Genomic DNA, 19700 nt, shown 5'->3' on the forward strand with positions numbered 1-19700 from the left:
TTCTTTTCTCAAATCATCCACTGTCATTTCTAATACTTGTTTTATATCCATTTTGTTTTTAGTTATTCTTATTCAAATTTACTTAAATTTAATATAAAATAGTATTTTTGTTTAAGTTGGTTAAAATATTAAATACATACACATAAACACGTCAATAACATAAACTAACTCGTATTCCCAAACTGTATTATCCGCAAATTGTTTTTGCTATCAAACTGTACTTTTAAATTAATTAAAACTCTCAAACTGTAACATTAATATTGGTTCTTGTCTGCACTAAACTTTTAAAGTTTGTTTATCATTGACCGGAACTTTTAAATTTTCAAACTTTAGCGATTTTTCAAATTTAAAAAAGCTTGATATTTTCCTTGCTTGCTTGGCAGTTTATTGCAACACCGTTTTATTTTCAACCACTCAGGTTATCTCTTACACAGTTTATTTTCTCTTAACCACTCAGGTTATTTTCATGAACATTCTCTAATGATCATTATTTTTCGTGCCACTCAGGTATTTTCTAGTTCATGACCATTCTCCAATGATCTTTTTCTCGTACCACTCAGGTATATTTCTAGTTTATGTCCATTCTCCAATGATCTTTTTTTCTCCTACCACTCAGGTATTTTTCATGAATATTCTCTATTCACAGTTCACATTATCTCACAAACACTTAAGTCACATGTTTGGAGTATTGTAACGCGCGAACTGTTGTTTTTCAACACAAACTTTAAAGGCATTTAATGAACTGTTTAAGCACGATTCACCGAAGAATTTTTTAACATAATTATTTACTTTGCTTTTCGAAATACTGGGATGGTCGGTCCACGTTTTGATATAGACCCCATAGAACCGTACCTATTCATTTTCGGTATTTTGAATGTTGTGGCCTCAATATCCACCCGAAATGACTGAAATTTGGTGTTCAGTCTTCATATTTTTTGTGAGCTTATTGAATAGATCAAACTCTTGTCGTTATATATATGAGATTTTTCCTTTAAAAACGTTTTTGACCGATTAGTGGTCAAAAACGGTCCATTTTTATAAAAAATCGAATTTTGATTTTCGCTGTTCACCATTATTTTAAAAAATGTATATTTTTAAAAGTCTCTCGTTTTAATGCAAGATTATTACGTACTTAATAAGCCCACAAAAATATATGATGATCGGTTCATTCGTTTTCGCGCTATAGCCAACACCGCAAAGCGTTTTGTTAAAATATTGGGTAACCCCTGAGTGCGGTGGTCGCTGAAAAAGAGAAATAACATGTTCGTCTGCAAACCTCTGCAGCTGGAACCTTTATACGTTTGAAGTACTCACTTTTCACAACGCAAACAACAAATTATATCGGTATACACATTTATACAGTTTTTTCCCACTCTACTAATTTTAAAATTTGGTTCACAAAATCTATATACTAAGTACCACAGACTTGGGTAACTGTAAACGCCATATGATCACTATTTACTACCAAACTAAATTAAATCCGTGTTTATTACATCCAAAGCAACTTTAAAAATTTATTTTAGAACGATAAATTACTTTAAATATTAAAGTTTTTAAGCCTAATACAAGTTATTAATTTTAGTAAAATAAGGACGAAAATACATATTTGCAACAATTATCGGATTTGAACCTTCCCATGGACAAAACTACTTGACAAATAATACCATAATTCAAATTCCTTCAAATTGAAATGTTTACTATAATTTCTCATCAATACATTTGTATTCCTAAGTACTTGATTTTGACAATGTTTGGCCACGGTCGTAAAAGTGTGTGCCGTAAGTAGCTTTACTGGATTCTACTTAAACTACAAGATCGATACACAAGTTGATTGGGTTATGAATAATTTACCTAAACCTCTTCGAAAATTTAAAAACTTAACGATTCTGACCTATATCTCGAAAACAAGAGTTGCTGGAGCAGGTTCGAAAATAACACACCGTTTTCAGTTAGGAACACAAAAAAATCCGGATGAAACATCCAACTTTTTTAATTCTGTTGAGCAGAGTTATCAATACGAGTAGGTCGTTATACCATTTTGCTACAAAAGTTTGTTGAAATATTGGTCCAGACCTACCTTTTATTATACCTAAATTAATGCCTCAAATACCTGCGTTGATATTTCGAAATAATAATTGCTTTTGAAATAATTTTGCTTTTGAAGTAGTTAATGAAGTAGTTAATATATATTATTTGGTATCTTCTGCCCAGCAAAAGTCCCGCGCAAAAACACTTGTTTTGTTTTTCTACCGCTTTTTTACACTTGAACCAGTATAACTTAGACATTTGTTAACCAATTTAAACAGCTAATGGCTTGCATTAAAGATAATATTCGACTGTTATAAGGAAAAGAACAATGATAGAAATCCTTTGTGAAAAAAGATGTTATGGCCTTTTAAAATGGCCGATGTTATGGCCGTTATAAAACATGAAGTGACCCGAAGAAACCAATGATATTTTCGTCTTTCATGGACTCCAATTAAACCGAATTAGTACATCAGAACCCCTGCCTAATTTAGTTGTAGTACAGTGTAATTAAGTTAGACCGCCTGAAATTTAAATTAGTGTTTAGGTTATAATAGCATATCTAAATCTATAGAAAAGATCGATGTAATAAAAAAGGTAGTGGAGTTCTGCTTGCTGTTGAAAATTAGATTTCTTCAAATATGTTAGTATTGTGTAATTTTGATGATATCGAAATTATAGAAATTGCAGCGATTTAAAAAAAAACTCAAGTTATTTTCAGCGTCTTATATTCCTGGTTTATCTGTTGTCTACATTTCTTATGTCATTGTAACAAAAACAAAACAAATAAATAAAATTTTTGACAAATAAACAATGAATGAAGTTGTTAAAAAGTAAAAGAATATGCCTAATGAATTTATTTTATATGAACGGCATTTATTAGTAATAAATACTGTTGCAACAGAATTATCTGATACGGATCGCTTACTTACTTAACTCGATCGGAGCAAAATTGCCTGAGATATGAGCATTGGAAGGGAACAATTTATTGTGATTTGTATGTAGCGTGGAAACTTTAAACGCGTGTTTCTCAAAATGGCATTTTTGAAGTCGGTGCCAACGACAGCTCGAAAACGAATCCACCGATCTTCATATGGTTTTCTGAGCTAATTATATACATAAAAAGCTTGTCTTTAAGCGAGACAGATTTTTTAAATTTTTTTGCCCGAATTTTAGACAAAAAAGCTCAATTTTTTTCGTTAAAATCGAAATTTTGACTTTGACAGCTCATCATTTTTTTAAAAGTCGATGTTTTAAATTCTGTTCTCTTAAAGTCAATATAATAGGGTTCTTAAAACGCCCACAAAAGTATACCAAGATCAGCCCATCCGTTTTCGAGCTATCGTTGTCACCGCAAAACGCTTTTACAGAAAAAGGGTTTCGCAGGTAGCCATTTACCAGAAGATTATGCAATATTTTTCAACAACAAACATTTCAAAAGTAGTATAAGATGTGCTAGTCCAGGTAGGAAAAAGGTCTACTTAAAATTATTGGTAGTTTCTTTGAAAAAATTCATGAAAAATTAGTTTTTTGGTCTGCACAACTAGGGACAACCCATTAATTGTTCTTAGTGATTATAGTTTTCCGGGAATTAAATGGATTGCGCTACCTCTGATGCGTTAACACCAATGGATTAACCGTTTTTCTGAAATTAATTTGTATCAGATTAATAGTATCTTAAATATTAATAATAGAATATTTAATTTACTGTTCGTGAATGATCCTCATTTGTTCGAATTATGTCGACATTTTCCACTTTCCATTACAGAAGATAATCATCCTCCCATATTGCTGATATCAATGGAATATGATTCCTCAACGATGTAGTAAATAATATTCTTCTTAGGAAAGAATGCTTGGTTTCAATAAAATAAATTTACAAAACCTCAATTTAACAAGAGTTCGAAATTAAAGAGTACACTAACATAGTGTACCGCTCCGAGTACAGTATCACTAAAATATGTGTAGCGTTAGTGTTCCGGAACACAAGCACTAAAAATATTTTAGTGACACTGTTCCGGAGCACAACGATAAACCTATTGTACCACACTTTGGTATACTAAAAACATTGGGTACCGCAGTCGGAACACTAAAAATCGTAGTGCTCCGCAGTGGGAGCACTAAAAGTCGTAGTGTACCACATGTCGGAACACTAAACAATAACGTACCACACACGAGTTTCTTTTGATTTGCGAGGAAAATTAAATATTTATAATTTTTGAGATAAGTACAAATTAAGACATAAAAACACAGATACACCTGTTAAATCCATGTATGTATACATACTAATTAATAACGTTGTGAGGAAAATTAAATATTTTATATTTTTTTAATAAATACAAATTATGAAATAAAATATAATAGAACACGTGAAAAACGCCTTATTTGATTTTTGGACAATGGATCAATAAAAATAGTAGTGTTCGGCTGTGGAGTTCCGACTACCGGATCACTAAAAATTGTAGTGTTCCAACTGCCACATTCTTCATTCCACAAGAACTACATATTGTTTTTTCATATTTTCGACGAAATTTCGCAACGTTTATCTTAATATTTATTTAATCAAATTTAACCAAATATTTTATTTTTTAGTGTTCCAACCCGTGGTGCACTACGACTTTTAGTGATCCGGCAGTCGGAACACTAAAATTTTTAGTGCTCCGCAGTCGGAACACTACGATCATTGTTGTGTTCCGGTACAGTATCACTAAAATATTTTTTAGTGTTTGTGTTCCGGAGCGGTACACTATCGTAGTTTACCTATCCACCTTGGTACGGTACAGAACGGTACAGTACGATACCATAGTGTTTATTTTCGAACACTGCATTTAACTGGAACTATCTCTATCTGTGCAATGATTCCTCTGACCTCGACGTAGTTCTTGATAACTTCTGTGTCACTCTAAATAATTTCTTGCTAGAATTTGTTCCGAAAATGCGTATTATAAATTCCAATAGATTTCCATGGATCACTACAGAATAAGTATCTCTAGGAATAGACTTTCTCGAAAATTAAAGAAAACTGGTTCCGCTGCTGACTATACCAATTATTCTATAGCTAGATCTTAGCATTAGCATTAGATCTTAACATTAGCGCCTCGTGCTACTTATAATTATTATCTAGAAAATGTAAAGGTTGCATTCAAAAAAAATCCAAAATAATTTTATATTAATTCGTTAGTATGAAACGTAAGGTTCCCTCTGAACATTCTGTCATTAAGAGTGATACTAAAGAGTTTGTTGCTGACGAGGATATAACAGAATGTTTTGCAAATGTCTTTCCATTAACATACTCAGACCAGACTCAGACTACGTACAATATCAATAATTTTACTTCAGAGCGCTCAAGTCTTAAAACGTTTACGTCCTTTGAAAATAAACAATTTCCCTGTACAAGCAGTTTTCTAAAATATATATAATTACTTCCCTTCTGTTTGGAAATTTACCTGCCCCCAAACAACACGACTTTCGTGGTGGTCTATATACATAAACATGTTTTATTAATTTCACTTCAGATACGATTTATACAGATTTTAGTAAAACGCATTTTACACTTGCACTTAAAACAGGTGTTTTGGGAATTTAAGTAATATATTTGACAGATATTCCATGAAATTGACAACTTAAATGGTGCATATTTTATTAAACACCTTTCATGTAAATTGTATTTAAGACCCTTGACAGAGTTAACCATAATCTATTGATATATAAACTTGACCGGATAGGCGTTGGTAATTTATTGTTACGCAGTATATCTTTTCTACTTGACAGGACTCAGGTTATTTCATTTCAAAAATTGTTATCAAAATCGATTAGTACCATCTGGTGTTCCTCAAAGTAGCCGTCACTTTGGTCCTACACTGTTTTTATTACTTATGAATAATTTGCCTTCTTCAATCCATAACTCTAGAATTTTAGAATTTGTCAATTTATAGTGACAAATTTGAATCGGTACAGAAACAATACAACATTTTAAATGGAGATGTACCCTTATTGCATCAGTTAAAAGAAAAATTCCATTTAGATTTTCTAGATTCTACCAATTTTTGTACACTAACATCCATCGCAAAAATTATTCGTCTAGTGAACCTATTAGCAAAATTTGTTCTGATTTTAGCTCCCTTTATTATGATTCGGATTATGGTGTGTACGAGATCCCTATGATATGGGAAGGTCGCCGCTCGGTCGATAGAGGTGGGTAAAGCCCTAAACACACCCATCGTTTGAGTAAAGTTTTGTGTCGTTTTTGGTAGATGAATATTCTTTTACCAGAAATGACACAAAACTTTATTCAAACGTTGGATGTGTTTCCAGCTTTAGTGTGTTTATACCCTACACCACTATGTGGGGAGGGTATTATAAGTTGGTTTTGGCCAAAAAGTTTGTAACGCATCGAAATAATGGTCGTAGACCCATACTTATATATACCAAAATGAATGTCTCAACGAGCTGAGTCGATCTGGCTATGTGTGTCCGTCCGTCATTCCGTCCGTCTGTCCATCTAAACCTTGTAATCACGTTACAGGTCGCAATTTTGATCGGATCGTCACGAAATTTTAGATGTTGATGGGGGTCCCGGAGGGGAAGAAGCCTATTGATTTTGGTGATGGTCGGATAACATTTAGGGGTCGGAATGCGCAAAAAAATTATGTGGATAAAAAGACAACGTTTTTTTCCAAAGCGAATATATCAGGTTCTATATGGGGTATACTAAAAGAAAAACCTGACTATGAAAGTAAAAAATATCACCTTTCTAATGATGTAAAGAAGGTTCTCGTAGGTGATCAAACAACGAAGATATCGCAATAGTAGCAAATAAAACCCAAATTTTCATTTTTGCTATTTTAATTATAATGACGAATATCACAGCTTTGGTTGGAAACTTTCCAAAAACAAAGCCTGACTATGAAAGTAGAAGATCCCATCTTTACAATGATGCAAACTAGGTCGGCGTAGGTAATCAAATAACGGAGATATCGCAATAGTCGGTAATACATCCCATTTTTCTATTTTTTTGGAAATCACGCTACAGGTCGCAATTTTGATCGGATCGTCACGAAAATTTGAGGGTTAATGGGGGTCTCACAGATGAAGAAGCCTATTGGTTTTCGTCATCGTCGGATAATATTTAGGGGTCGTCATGAGCAAAAAATTTATTTGGAGAAAAATCCAACATTTTATTCCAAAGCAAATATCTCAGAGTCTTTAAGGGGTATATAAAAATCAAAACCTGGCAATGAAAATTTTCCACTTTCACCTTTATAACGATGTAGGTTGTCGTAGGTGGTCAAACAATAGTCCAATAGAACCCAACTTTTCATTTTTGCGATTTTAATAATAATGACGGATATCACACCTTTTCTAAAAGCAAAGCCTGACTAAGAAAGTAGAAAATCGAATCTTTAAAATTATGCAAAGTAAGTTGGCGTAGGTGGTCAAATAATAGAGATATCTCAATAGTCGGCAATGCATCCCTTTTTTTCACTTTTTCTGATATCACACTACAGGTCGGAATTTTGATCGGATCATCACGAAATTTTCTCACAGAGATAGAAGCCTATTGATGTTGGTGATGTCGATAGTAGTCAAATACAAAATTAAATATTAATTATTTTGGTTCACTTCGCCTTAAGTCATTTGGTATAAAAGCCATATAGGTGAAAACTTTCGTATCTCTCTAAAAGAAATGCTTTCGAGTGAAAAGATTATGCACAGAGGTAGTGGTGTAGGGTATCACATAGTCGGCCCCGTACCGACTATAGCCTTTTCCCACTTGTTTTATATTAGCGTTTTGACCTAAGAAGAAAGTCCGCAACATACAAGGGATGTCAGAAAAACCAGTGGACTATTTTAAAATCAGGTGTATATTCTACTGGGTCAAATAAACCACTTACCTTTGTTATAAATTTGTTGGTTCGTTTGTAAGAAGATAACACAACATAATTCAAAGTTATTGCTTTACTCGACAAACCCATTTATTATATTTATAAAATATTACATGTTTTTTGGGCATTTATCATAGAGCCAATTGGACATCGGTAAACCTCAGATGCACTTCCTCCTTGAGCTACTAACCATCCTAATCTTCATTTTTTAAAGAGAAATTATTAATGTTATAAATGTGAGAATTTGAGAAGTAATACAGAATATAATAAAGAAGAAATTTTAATAAGGTATATATACACAAGAGCAATAAAATGTTAATTGTATAAAATTTTACTGAAAATTTGTATTGTAATGTCAAATAATATAATAATAATTTTAATAAGACTCATTCCAGTAGATAATCGGTTACAAATCTACATAAAATTTAGCACGAACACGGATCAAAATGTTTAAGCATTTTCACGCACTAACACGTCGATTTGGAAAAAAGTCACGATCACTCGCTAAACCTTTTAATGAAAAATAATTATTGGTACAATATTAGAATTTCTTCTAATTTATTTCAAACAATATGTATACGAGTGAAAATCAAAAACATTAGTTTCCTTGAAGTCAAGGTTTGCACTATTATAATACGCGAACTACTGTACTTTGCCAGTAATTATCCCAGCGAAATGTTCGATGCCAAAGATGCCATCCAATCATGGGTGAAAGTGAGCTGGCATGTCATCTTTTTAGCATCTTCATCGATGAATTTTATATGAGCGTGGACCCCAAAAGATGCTATTCAATTTTGGATCCAAAGCATGCCATTTACACCAATGCTTTGACATGTCACTTTCATCAATGCTTTGGCATGTCATTTCTAACAATGCTTTGGCATGTCATTTTCACCAACCCTTTGCAATGACATTATAATTACGACGAGAGTTTTAACAACGTTGGTTGTGATTTCGAGTCTCCGACAACATCACTCCTATTGTAAATAATTAATCTTATATATTTAGAAAAAAGATGTATGATGTAAAGATCGGATCTTTCACGACTTCTTTTGCATTGGTTCAAATGCTAATGAAAAGATCGGATCTTTCACGACTTCTTTTGCATTGGTTCAAATGCTAATGAAAAGATCGGATCTTTCACGACTTGGTTTGAACCAATGTAAAAGATGCCATGAAATCACGTCATTGCATGGAACCCTTCCTTAAAATTTTGCTGGGTATGACTATTGCTCGATCAAATTAAGCCTTTTTAACAAAGCTCTAAAATTTGGCTAAAAAAGTTAATTTGCGTGCAAGTTATGACCGCGTAAATGAATAAAAATAGGTAAAACACGTTGAAGCTAAGTGAGATTTTTAAATTATTATTCGATTCGGTCAAACCGTTTAAATTACGGACATATGCGCGAAGTAAAAGTAGCAGAGGTAGAAGTAGCAGAATACAAAATTAAGATTACACTTCTAATGTACCAGTTTTCAAAATCTCCACTGCATCTACCCTCTATGAATACTTACATTTTGAAGCCGGATTTTAGGTGTCTGGCTGCGACGCACATTCGGCTGTTTCTAAAAACCAATCGCAGGAATAAAGTACTCGCGATTACGGATAATTTGATATGTAAAATGACTATGTAGCCCAAACAGCATCATAGTAATCCACTGCCAAAGCCAACATTTAGTGCGATATTTAAAAATCGCAAAAAAAGTATTATTTGGGTACTGTATTTACTATATTCTTTTGATTGTGCCGGGACCCCGCGAGCTTTTAGTTTTTCGAGGGTTCGGATCATATAAATCATAGATCGTGAAAATCCATCCACTAGAACGGCGTAAACGGCTATTGCAAAAATTGAAAAATTTTAATTTAAAAAGTTTACCGGTATGGAAGCTGTATCCTATTTATCCCAAAAATTGATTGTGAATGTATGTTGATAGTGAAATTAGATGAGCATAAAAAGTGCATGCACTTTCTGCAAATTATAAGCGTTATATAGTTTGTTGCACACTGAACTGTAGACGATGCATACATAAATGTATACAAATTAAAAGAGACGATTTCGCTGTATTTGTAAAGTGCAATGCACATTGTCAGTTTTGAATGTCTGTCCAACCGTCCAGCAACTACAAAATATTTTGTGGTTGCATGATGAATATCAAAAATAAAAACTATCACTAGCAAATAACCGCAAAGCTGTCATTCAAAACTGACAATGTGTACCCAGTTTAAAGCGCATGCGCGTCATTTTATTTTGAGGATTTTGCGATTTAAACGCATTTCAAAATATATATTCCCTACCCAGTTGTTCAATAAATAGCCATTGTCTACTTTGACATAGTTATGTAACTAGTTACTTTACACCGAAAAATGGCACATCAAATAGCATATAGCTTGCTTTTACAAGTAATGCGGCGTAATATACATATTCACTATTTTATAGACTACTGATGGATAGCGGAATACACAATGTTTCTATCTTGAAATCTCTTTTCAGCGTAATGGAATAAAATAGAATAAATGTTTTGTCATTTTGTTTAAAATATATTTTTATTTAAAAAAAAGTGTTTTGATGCGTTTGAAAAGCTCATTCATAAATAAAAATGCAACAAACGTGTTATTGTGCTAAGTTAGAGAAGGATGAATATTTTCAGAAGAATATTTGGTAAGTAAAAAAGTATTTATTTTTGGGACAATAATAACTTCAGATACTTGTGAATTATCTGAAGCACACTTGAGATGCACATTCTCAGGACCAAATAAACATAAGTTCCAGTATCAAGGATTCACACACAAGTGTAAATATCAAGGAATTTAAAGATGCACATTAATTTGTGCTTTGTAGTTTATGTATGTATGTATATAAACGTCATGTAATTAAATAAAGCGTGGTTAGCAAATATAAGAAACTAGCAAAATGCCCGCTACTTCGTATGCGGAAAAGAAATAATATTCAAATAAACAATATTTAATATGGTGAACACTGAAAATTGTTATGTACTAATACCTATTTGAATTGATATTTAAATTCTTTCAAGTACTGTTCGTACACGTTTTGTTCGAATCTCAAAAAAAAGACCTCTACACTTCATCAGCGGCCTACATTTTAAATTTCAGTCAATGTTTTATTAGAACGGTATGGGTATTTTGAAAATTTTATTCACATTTTCCAACCGAATTTTGGAATTTGTGATATCAAAATGTATAAAACCGATCGATTCCCCGGTCAGGCAACATCAAATTTTCGACGGTGGCAAAATACCCCACAGTAATGCTTATGCTGATGATATAGACATCATAGGCCGATCAGTAAAAGAAGTAACTGATACCTTTATGAAGGTCGAAGGAGAATCTGCTAAAGTGGGTCTAGCGGTAAACGGTGAGAAGACCAAGTTGATGGTGTCGACGCGCAATGCGTCCATTGAGCTCGGACCGACTGTGGAAATTGGTTCCTATAATATTGAGGTAATAAAAGACTTCGTCTACCTCGGCACCTCCGTAAACACAACAAACGACATCAGTTGTGAAATAAAAAGAAGAATTATATTGGACAACAGATGCTACTTTGGTTTAAGTAAGCAGTTCAAAAACAAAGCCACATCTCGTCAAACAAAAATAACGCTCTACAAAACACTGATACTACCCGTGCTGATGTATGGCTCGGAAGCGTGGGTACTTGCGCAAGCAGACATGGCAGTGCTTGGTGTGTTTGAGAGAAAAATTCTTCGAAAGATCTACGGACCGATCTGCGTTGACGTTGAATATCGACGTCGTATGAACCACGAGCTGTTTATGCTGTACAACGACATCAATATTGTTAAACGTATCGAGATGCAGCGATTGCGTTGGCTAGGCCATATCATAAGAATGAGCGATGATGAACCCGCTAAAAAGGTGTATAAACACGGACCGCTTGGTGGTGCACGCAGAATTGGCAGGCCAAGGAATAGATGGCGCAAACAAGTGGATGATGAGATGAAAAGGCGCGGTATTCCAGAAAGCGAAGCAACAAATAGAGAGAATTGGAGATCTTTTCTTAGTTCGGCCTATAGAACAAATGTTCTGTAATGGGCCAGCTAAGTAAGTAAGTAATGTTGGCGACATTTCCTGAGTATTTCAGCCATGTAAAACTTCCCTACAAGTGGTGTCGTAAGGCACGCCGTTCGGCCTCGGCGATAAACAGTAGGTCCCATATCATTGAACTAATATGAATCGGGGTGCACTCATTGATATGAGAGAAGTCTCCGTTGTCCCGTCTGGGATGTTTGTGGAACAATTATTACATTATTTAGAAACCGACTTCGTGTTAACATAGAAACAATAGTACATTATTCAGTACAATTTTTAGAATCTTAGCTCATATGTTACAGTTTTAGCTCTACTTGTTCACCCAATGCTCTACTTGTTCACTCAATAAGTCAGCCAGCCCTCAGCCTAATTTCAGAATTTGTATGCATTTCAAAAAATCCTTATCTAAACACCAACACCATCCCTCATACAACAATTCGATATTCCACATTTATCCCTTCAACTGGTACCAAATTCAGTACTTATAATATGTATAAGTTAAAAAAACTACTGCCTTTTATCCAAAACTAAATCCCAACCGCAATTTAGTATTTTTCGTATACATATTTAAGTACGTATACATAATACCGAATTTCACAATGACAGCTCTACTAATTTACACAATAAAAATTTGAACCAAATTCTCTGCCATTTTGTAATTTTCGTACACTTAATGTACGTACATATATCCACAACCACATCCATATCTCAACCCTACACATCAAGAGGGTCAATAATACCAACCTTCCGAATTCCATTTCTATTTATAATACCACTAGCAAAGTGCCCGCTACTTCGTATGCGTTAAATATATAAAACAAATGAACAATATATAATATAGAATGGTGGAAACATTTTGTGTACTAATACGTACCACTTTAGTTCGATTTTTGTCACGCCTACACATCAAGAGTAATCCACATTTTTTGAGATATTTTAATTGAGGTTCTCAGCGCAAATACGGCCTAACCCAACAACCGCCATCCTCATTTCTAGCTCTATCTGTTCCCCCAATTATAGAACTATTTAGTACTTTACATGTAAATATATACATACGAACCTCCTCCTATTATTTCAAAATTCCCATTACACAATAACAAATTGTACCAAATCCTGTGCCATTTACAACTTTTTACGTATATTTATGGCACATATTTCTTAAATCGGACGTTAATCTTAATTCCAAATCTCACGAATCCAGATCTATCCGTTCATCCAATACAAAATTGTACCATACATGGAACCATTTCGTACCCCTAAGTGTACCTAATTCCACATTTTAGGATTCGAGCGCTATAATTTCACCTAAATCCTAATTGTACAAAATGTAGTACTTTTTGTAAGCATAAGTACGCATTTCTAAAACTAAGTACGCATTTCCAAAACTAACCCCAACAGTAATATTAACTCCAAAATTCAAGATTCCAGCTCTAACCGTTCGCTCAAATCCAAGTTGTAGCATATCTCAATCCTACACTCCAACAGTAATATTAATTCCAAATTTCTTGATTCCAGCTCTACACGTTCGCTCAAATCCAAGTTGTACCAAATTTAGGACAGTTTAGTACTTTTCGTACATATAAGTACGAATTTCCAAAACTTCATCAATCCTACACCCCAACAGTAATCTTAATTCCAAACTTCAAGATTCCAGCTCTAGCCGTTTGCTCAAATCCAAATTGTACCAAATTTAGTACTTTTCGCACTCATAAGTACGAATTTCAAAAACTACTTCTATATCTCAATCCTACACTCCAACAATAATCTTAATTCCAAATTTCTTGATTCCAACTCTATCCGTTCGCTCAAATCCAAATTGTACCAAATTTAGTACTATTTAGTACTTTTCCTACCCATAACTAAAAATTTCCAAAATTTTATCAATCCTACAATTCAACAGGTATTTTAAATTCAAAATTGGGGATGGCAGCTACATCAGATCACCAAAATCCAAATTGTACCAAATTTAGTATCATTTAGTACTTTTCGTACCCATAAGTACAAATTTTCAAAACTACCTCAGTGCTATGTTCAAACGATAACTCAAATCCAAATTTGGTTCCATTTAGATCTATTCGTATCCATAGTACGAATTTCTAAACCTACCTCTATCAACACTTCAACATCAATTTTAATTCCGAATTTCACGATTCCAAATGTATCCTATCACTGAAATCCAAATTGTACCAAATTTAGTACTATTTAGTACTTTTCCTACCCATAACTACAAATTTCCAAAACTTTATCAATCCTACACTCAAACAGTACTCGTTATTCCAAATCTCGGGTTTCCAGCTATATCCGTTCACCCAAATGCAAACTGTACCAAATTTGGTACCATTTAGTACTTTAGTACCCATGGGTACGAATTTCTACAACTACCTCAATCCTACACGCCAACAGTAATCTTAATTCCAAATTTCAGGATTACATCTGCATCCGATCACAGTAATCCAAATTGTACCAAATTTGATACCATTTAGTACTTTTCGTATCCAAAGTACGTACTTCCAAACCTTCCTCTTTCAACACTCCTTCAGTAATCGTAATTCCGAATTTCAGGATTCCAAATGTATCCGATCACATAAATTAAAATTTGGTACCATTTAGTACTTTTCGTACCCATAAAACTAAAAATTTCAAAAACTTCATCAATCCTACACACCAACAGTAATCCTTATTCCGAATCTCTGGATTCCAGTTCACCGTTCACCCAAATCCAAATTGTACCAGATTTGGTACCATTTAGTACTTTTCGTACACATAAGTACAAATTTTCAAAACTACCTCAGTGCTATGTTCAAACAATAAGCTTAATTCGGAATTTCAGAATTCCAAATACATCCGATAACTCAAATCCAAATTTGGTACCATTTAGTACTATTCGTATCCAAAGTACGAATTTCCAAACCTACCTCTATCAACACTCCAACAACAATTTTAATTCCGAATTTCACGATTCCAAATGTATCCCATCATTGAAATCTAAATTGTACCAAATTTAGTACTATTTAGTACTTTTCCTACCCATAACTAAAAATTTCCAAAACTTTATCTATCCACACTCCAATAGTACTCCTTATTCCAAATCTTGGAATTTCAGCTATATCCGTTCACCCAAATCCAAATTGTACCAAATTTGGTACTATTTAGTGCTATTCGTACCCAAGAGTACCAATATCATAACTACCTCAATCCTACACGCGAACAGTAATCTTAATTCCAAATTTCAGAATTACAGCTGCATCAGATCACCGTATTCCAAATTGTACCAAATTTAGTACCATTTAGTACTTTTTGTTCCCATAGGTCCGAATTTCCAAACCTACTTCTATCCAACACTCCAAAAGTAATCTTACTTTCGAATTTCAGGATTCCAAATGTATCTGATCACCCAAATCCAAACTGTACAAAATTTGGTACCATTTAGTATTTTTCGTTGCCATAAGTACGAATTTCCAAAAGTATCCCAATCCCACACTCCAATAGTAATCTTAATTCCAAATTTCACTATTCCAGCTCTATCCGATCACTTAAATTCATATTGTACCAAATTTGGTACCATTTAGTACTTTTCGTACCCAAAAGTACGAATTTCCAAAATACTTCTATCCTACACCCCGACAGTAATCCTAATTCTAAATTTCAGGATTCCAGCTCCATCCGTTCCCCCAAATCCAAATTGCACCTTATTTGGTACTATTTAGTACCTTTCGTACCCATATGTACGAACTTCGAAAACTACCTCCATATCTCTAACCTACACTCCAACAGTAATAGTAATTCACAAATTTCAGAATTCCAACTTTATCGGTTCGCCCTAATTCAAATTGTACCAAATTTAGTACCATTTAGTACTATTCGTACACATGAGTGCACATTTTCAAAACCACCTCCTTGTATCAACTCATCTTTCTAACCTTGATTTGCATTCCTAATTTCAAGATTTTAGCTCTATCCGTGCACGTAATACCAAATAGTACTAAATTTAGTAACTTTTAGTACTTTTCGTACACTTATAGTTCGAATTTCCAAAAACCATTTGGTACACCTTTCTAACTCACCATCAGTGAACCTCATTCCAAATTTCAGAATTCTAGCTCTTCGCGTTTGCCTAATACAAAGGGTACCATATTTAGTACCTTTTAGTACTTTTAGTACAGTTCTAGTTCGAATTTCCAAAAATCCAGCCTTATCTGACACCTTCGGACCAAGAGTGACCCTCACCCAAAATTTCAAGATTCTAGCTTTAGCCGTTTAGTCTGGGCGTTGATTATCAGTCAGTCAGTCAGTCAGTGAGTCAGTGAGTCAGTGAATCAGTGAGTCAGTGAGTCATCATTACTGAACTCTTTTATAAGCATAGATAATGGTGGAAACATTTTGTGTACTAATACGTACCACTTTAGTTCGATTTTTGTCACGCCTACACATCAAGAGTAATCCACATTTTTTGAGATATTTTAATTGAGGTTCTCAGCGCAAATACGGCCTAACCCAACAACCGCCATCCTCATTTCTAGCTCTATCTGTTCCCCCAATTATAGAACTATTTAGTACTTTACATGTAAATATATACATACGAACCTCCTCCTATTATTTCAAAATTCCCATTACACAATAACAAATTGTACCAAATCCTGTGCCATTTACAACTTTTTACGTATATTTATGGCACATATTTCTTAAATCGGACGTTAATCTTAATTCCAAATCTCACGAATCCAGATCTATCCGTTCATCCAATACAAAATTGTACCATACATGGAACCATTTCGTACCCCTAAGTGTACCTAATTCCACATTTTAGGATTCGAGCGCTATAATTTCACCTAAATCCTAATTGTACAAAATGTAGTACTTTTTGTAAGCATAAGTACGCATTTCTAAAACTAAGTACGCATTTCCAAAACTAACCCCAACATTAATATTAACTCCAAAATTCAAGATTCCAGCTCTAACCGTTCGCTCAAATCCAAGTTGTAGCATATCTCAATCCTACAATCCAACAGTAATATTAATTCCAAATTTCTTGATTCCAGCTCTACCCGTTCGCTCAAATCCAAGTTGTACCAAATTTAGTACCGTTTAGTACTTTTCGTACATATAAGTACGAATTTCCAAAACTTCATCAATCCTACACCCCAACAGTAATCTTAATTCCAAACTTCAAGATTACAGCTCTAGCCGTTTGCTCAAATCCAAATTGTACCAAATTTAGTACTTTTCGCACTCATAAGTACGAATTTCAAAAACTACTTCTATATCTCAATCCTACACTCCAACAATAATCTTAATTCCAAATTTCTTGATTCCAACTCTATCCGTTCGCTCAAATCCAAATTGTACCAAATTTAGTACTATTTAGTACTTTTCCTACCCATAACTAAAAATTTCCAAAATTTTATCAATCCTACAATTCAACAGGTATTTTAAATTCAAAATTGGGGATGGCAGCTACATCAGATCACCAAAATCCAAATTGTACCAAATTTAGTATCATTTAGTACTTTTCGTACCCATAAGTACAAATTTTCAAAACTACCTCAGTCCTATGTTCAAACGATAACTCAAATCCAAATTTGGTTCCATTTAGGTCTATTCGTATCCATAGTACGAATTTCTAAACCTACCTCTATCAACACTTCAACATCAATTTTAATTCCGAATTTCACGATTCCAAATGTATCCTATCACTGAAATCCAAATTGTACCAAATTTAGTACTATTTAGTACTTTTCCTACCCATAACTACAAATTTCCAAAACTTTATCAATCCTACACTCAAACAGTACTCGTTATTCCAAATCTCGGGTTTCCAGCTATATCCGTTCACCCAAATGCAAACTGTACCAAATTTGGTACCATTTAGTATTTTCGTACCCATGAGTACGAATTTCTACAACTACCTCAATCCTACACGCCAACAGTAATCTTAATTCCAAATTTCAGGATTACAGCTGCATCCGATCACAGTAATCCAAATTGTACCAAATTTGATACCATTTAGTACTTTTCGTATCCAAAGTAAGTACTTCCAAACCTTCCTCTTTCAACACTCCATCAGTAATCGTAATTCCGAATTTCAGGATTCCAAATGTATCCAATCACATAAATTAAAATTTGGTACCATTTAGTACTTTTCGTACCCATAAAACTAAAAATTTCAAAAACTTCATCAATCATACACACCAACAGTAATCCTTATTCCGAATCTCTGGATTCCAGTTCACCGTTCACCCAAATCCAAATTGTACCAGATTTGGTACCATTTAGTACTTTTCGTACACATAAGTACAAATTTTCAAAACTACCTCAGTGCTATGTTCAAACAATAAGATTAATTCCGAATTTCAGAATTCCAGATACATCCGATAACTCAAATCCAAATTTGGTACCATTTAGTACTATTCGTATCCAAAGTACGAATTTCCAAACCTACCTCTATCAACACTCCAACAACAATTTTAATTCCGAATTTCACGATTCCAAATGTATCCCATCCTTGAAATCTAAATTGTACCAAATTTAGTACTATTTAGTACTTTTCCTACCCATAACTAAAAATTTCCAAAACTTTATCTATCCACACTCCAATAGTACTCCTTATTCCAAATCTCGGAATTTCAGCTATATCCGTTCACCCAAATCCAAATTGTACCAAATTTGGTACTATTTAGTGCTATTCGTACCCAAGAGTACCAATATCCACAACTACATCAATCCTACACGCGAACAGTAATCTTAATTCCAAATTTCAGAATTACAGCTGCATCAGATCACCGTATTCCAAATTGTACCAAATTTAGTACCATTTAGTACTTTTTGTTCCCATAGGTCCGAATTTCCAAACCTACTTCTATCCAACACTCCAAAAGTAATCTTACTTTCGAATTTCAGGATTCCAAATGTATCTGATCACCCAAATCCAAACTGTACAAAATTTGGTACCATTTAGTATTTTTCGTTGCCATAAGAACGAATTTCCAAAAGTATCCCAATCCCACACTCCAATAGTAATCTTAATTCCAAATTTCACTATTCCAGCTCTATCCGATCACTTAAATTCATATTGTACCAAATTTGGTACCATTTAGTACTTTTCGTACCCAAAAGTACGAATTTCCAAAATACTTCTATCCTACACCCCGACAGTAATCCTAATTCTAAATTTCAGGATTCCAGCTCCATCCGTTCCCCCAAATCCAAATTGCACCTTATTTGGTACTATTTAGTACCTTTCGTACCCATATGTACGAACTTCGAAAACTACCTCCATATCTCTAACCTACACTCCAACAGTAATAGTAATTCACAAATTTCAGAATTCCAACTTTATCGGTTCGCCCTAATTCAAATTGTACCAAATTTAGTACCATTTAGTACTATTCGTACACATGAGTGCACATTTTCAAAACCACCTCCTTGTATCAACTCATCTTTCTAACCTTGATTTGCATTCCAAATTTCAAGATTTTAGCTCTATCCGTTCACGTAATACCAAATAGTACTAAATTTAGTAACTTTTAGTACTTTTCGTACACTTATAGTTCGAATTTCCAAAAACCATTTGGTACACCTTTCTAACTCACCATCAGTGAACCTCATTCCAAATTTCAGAATTCTAGCTCTTCGCGTTTGCCTAATACAAAGGGTACCATATTTAGTACCTTTTAGTACTTTTAGTACAGTTCTAGTTCGAATTTCCAAAAATCCAGCCTTATCTGACA

At 33.8% G+C, this 19700-nt stretch overlaps 1 protein-coding gene across 3 annotated transcripts in view; it reads right to left on the reverse strand.

Annotated features, from left to right (window-relative positions):
- Positions 1–7968: 7968 nt before the first annotated feature.
- Positions 7969–19700, reverse strand: part of Nepl16 (Neprilysin-like 16) — a 760847-nt gene continuing 749115 nt past the window's right edge. For all 3 annotated transcript variants that reach the window (XM_073956191.1, XM_073956162.1, XM_073956170.1), the window contains one exon: positions 7969–8109. In XM_073956191.1, coding sequence (XP_073812292.1) covers positions 8105–8109 — 5 coding nt within the window. In that variant the 3' untranslated portion in view covers positions 7969–8104. The remainder of the gene's footprint in view (positions 8110–19700) is intronic.

Source organism: Musca autumnalis, unplaced genomic scaffold (genome assembly GCF_047663935.1).
Source record: "Musca autumnalis isolate F117 unplaced genomic scaffold, ASM4766393v1 scaffold_1, whole genome shotgun sequence".
NCBI classification, from domain to species: Eukaryota; Metazoa; Arthropoda; class Insecta; order Diptera; family Muscidae; genus Musca; species Musca autumnalis.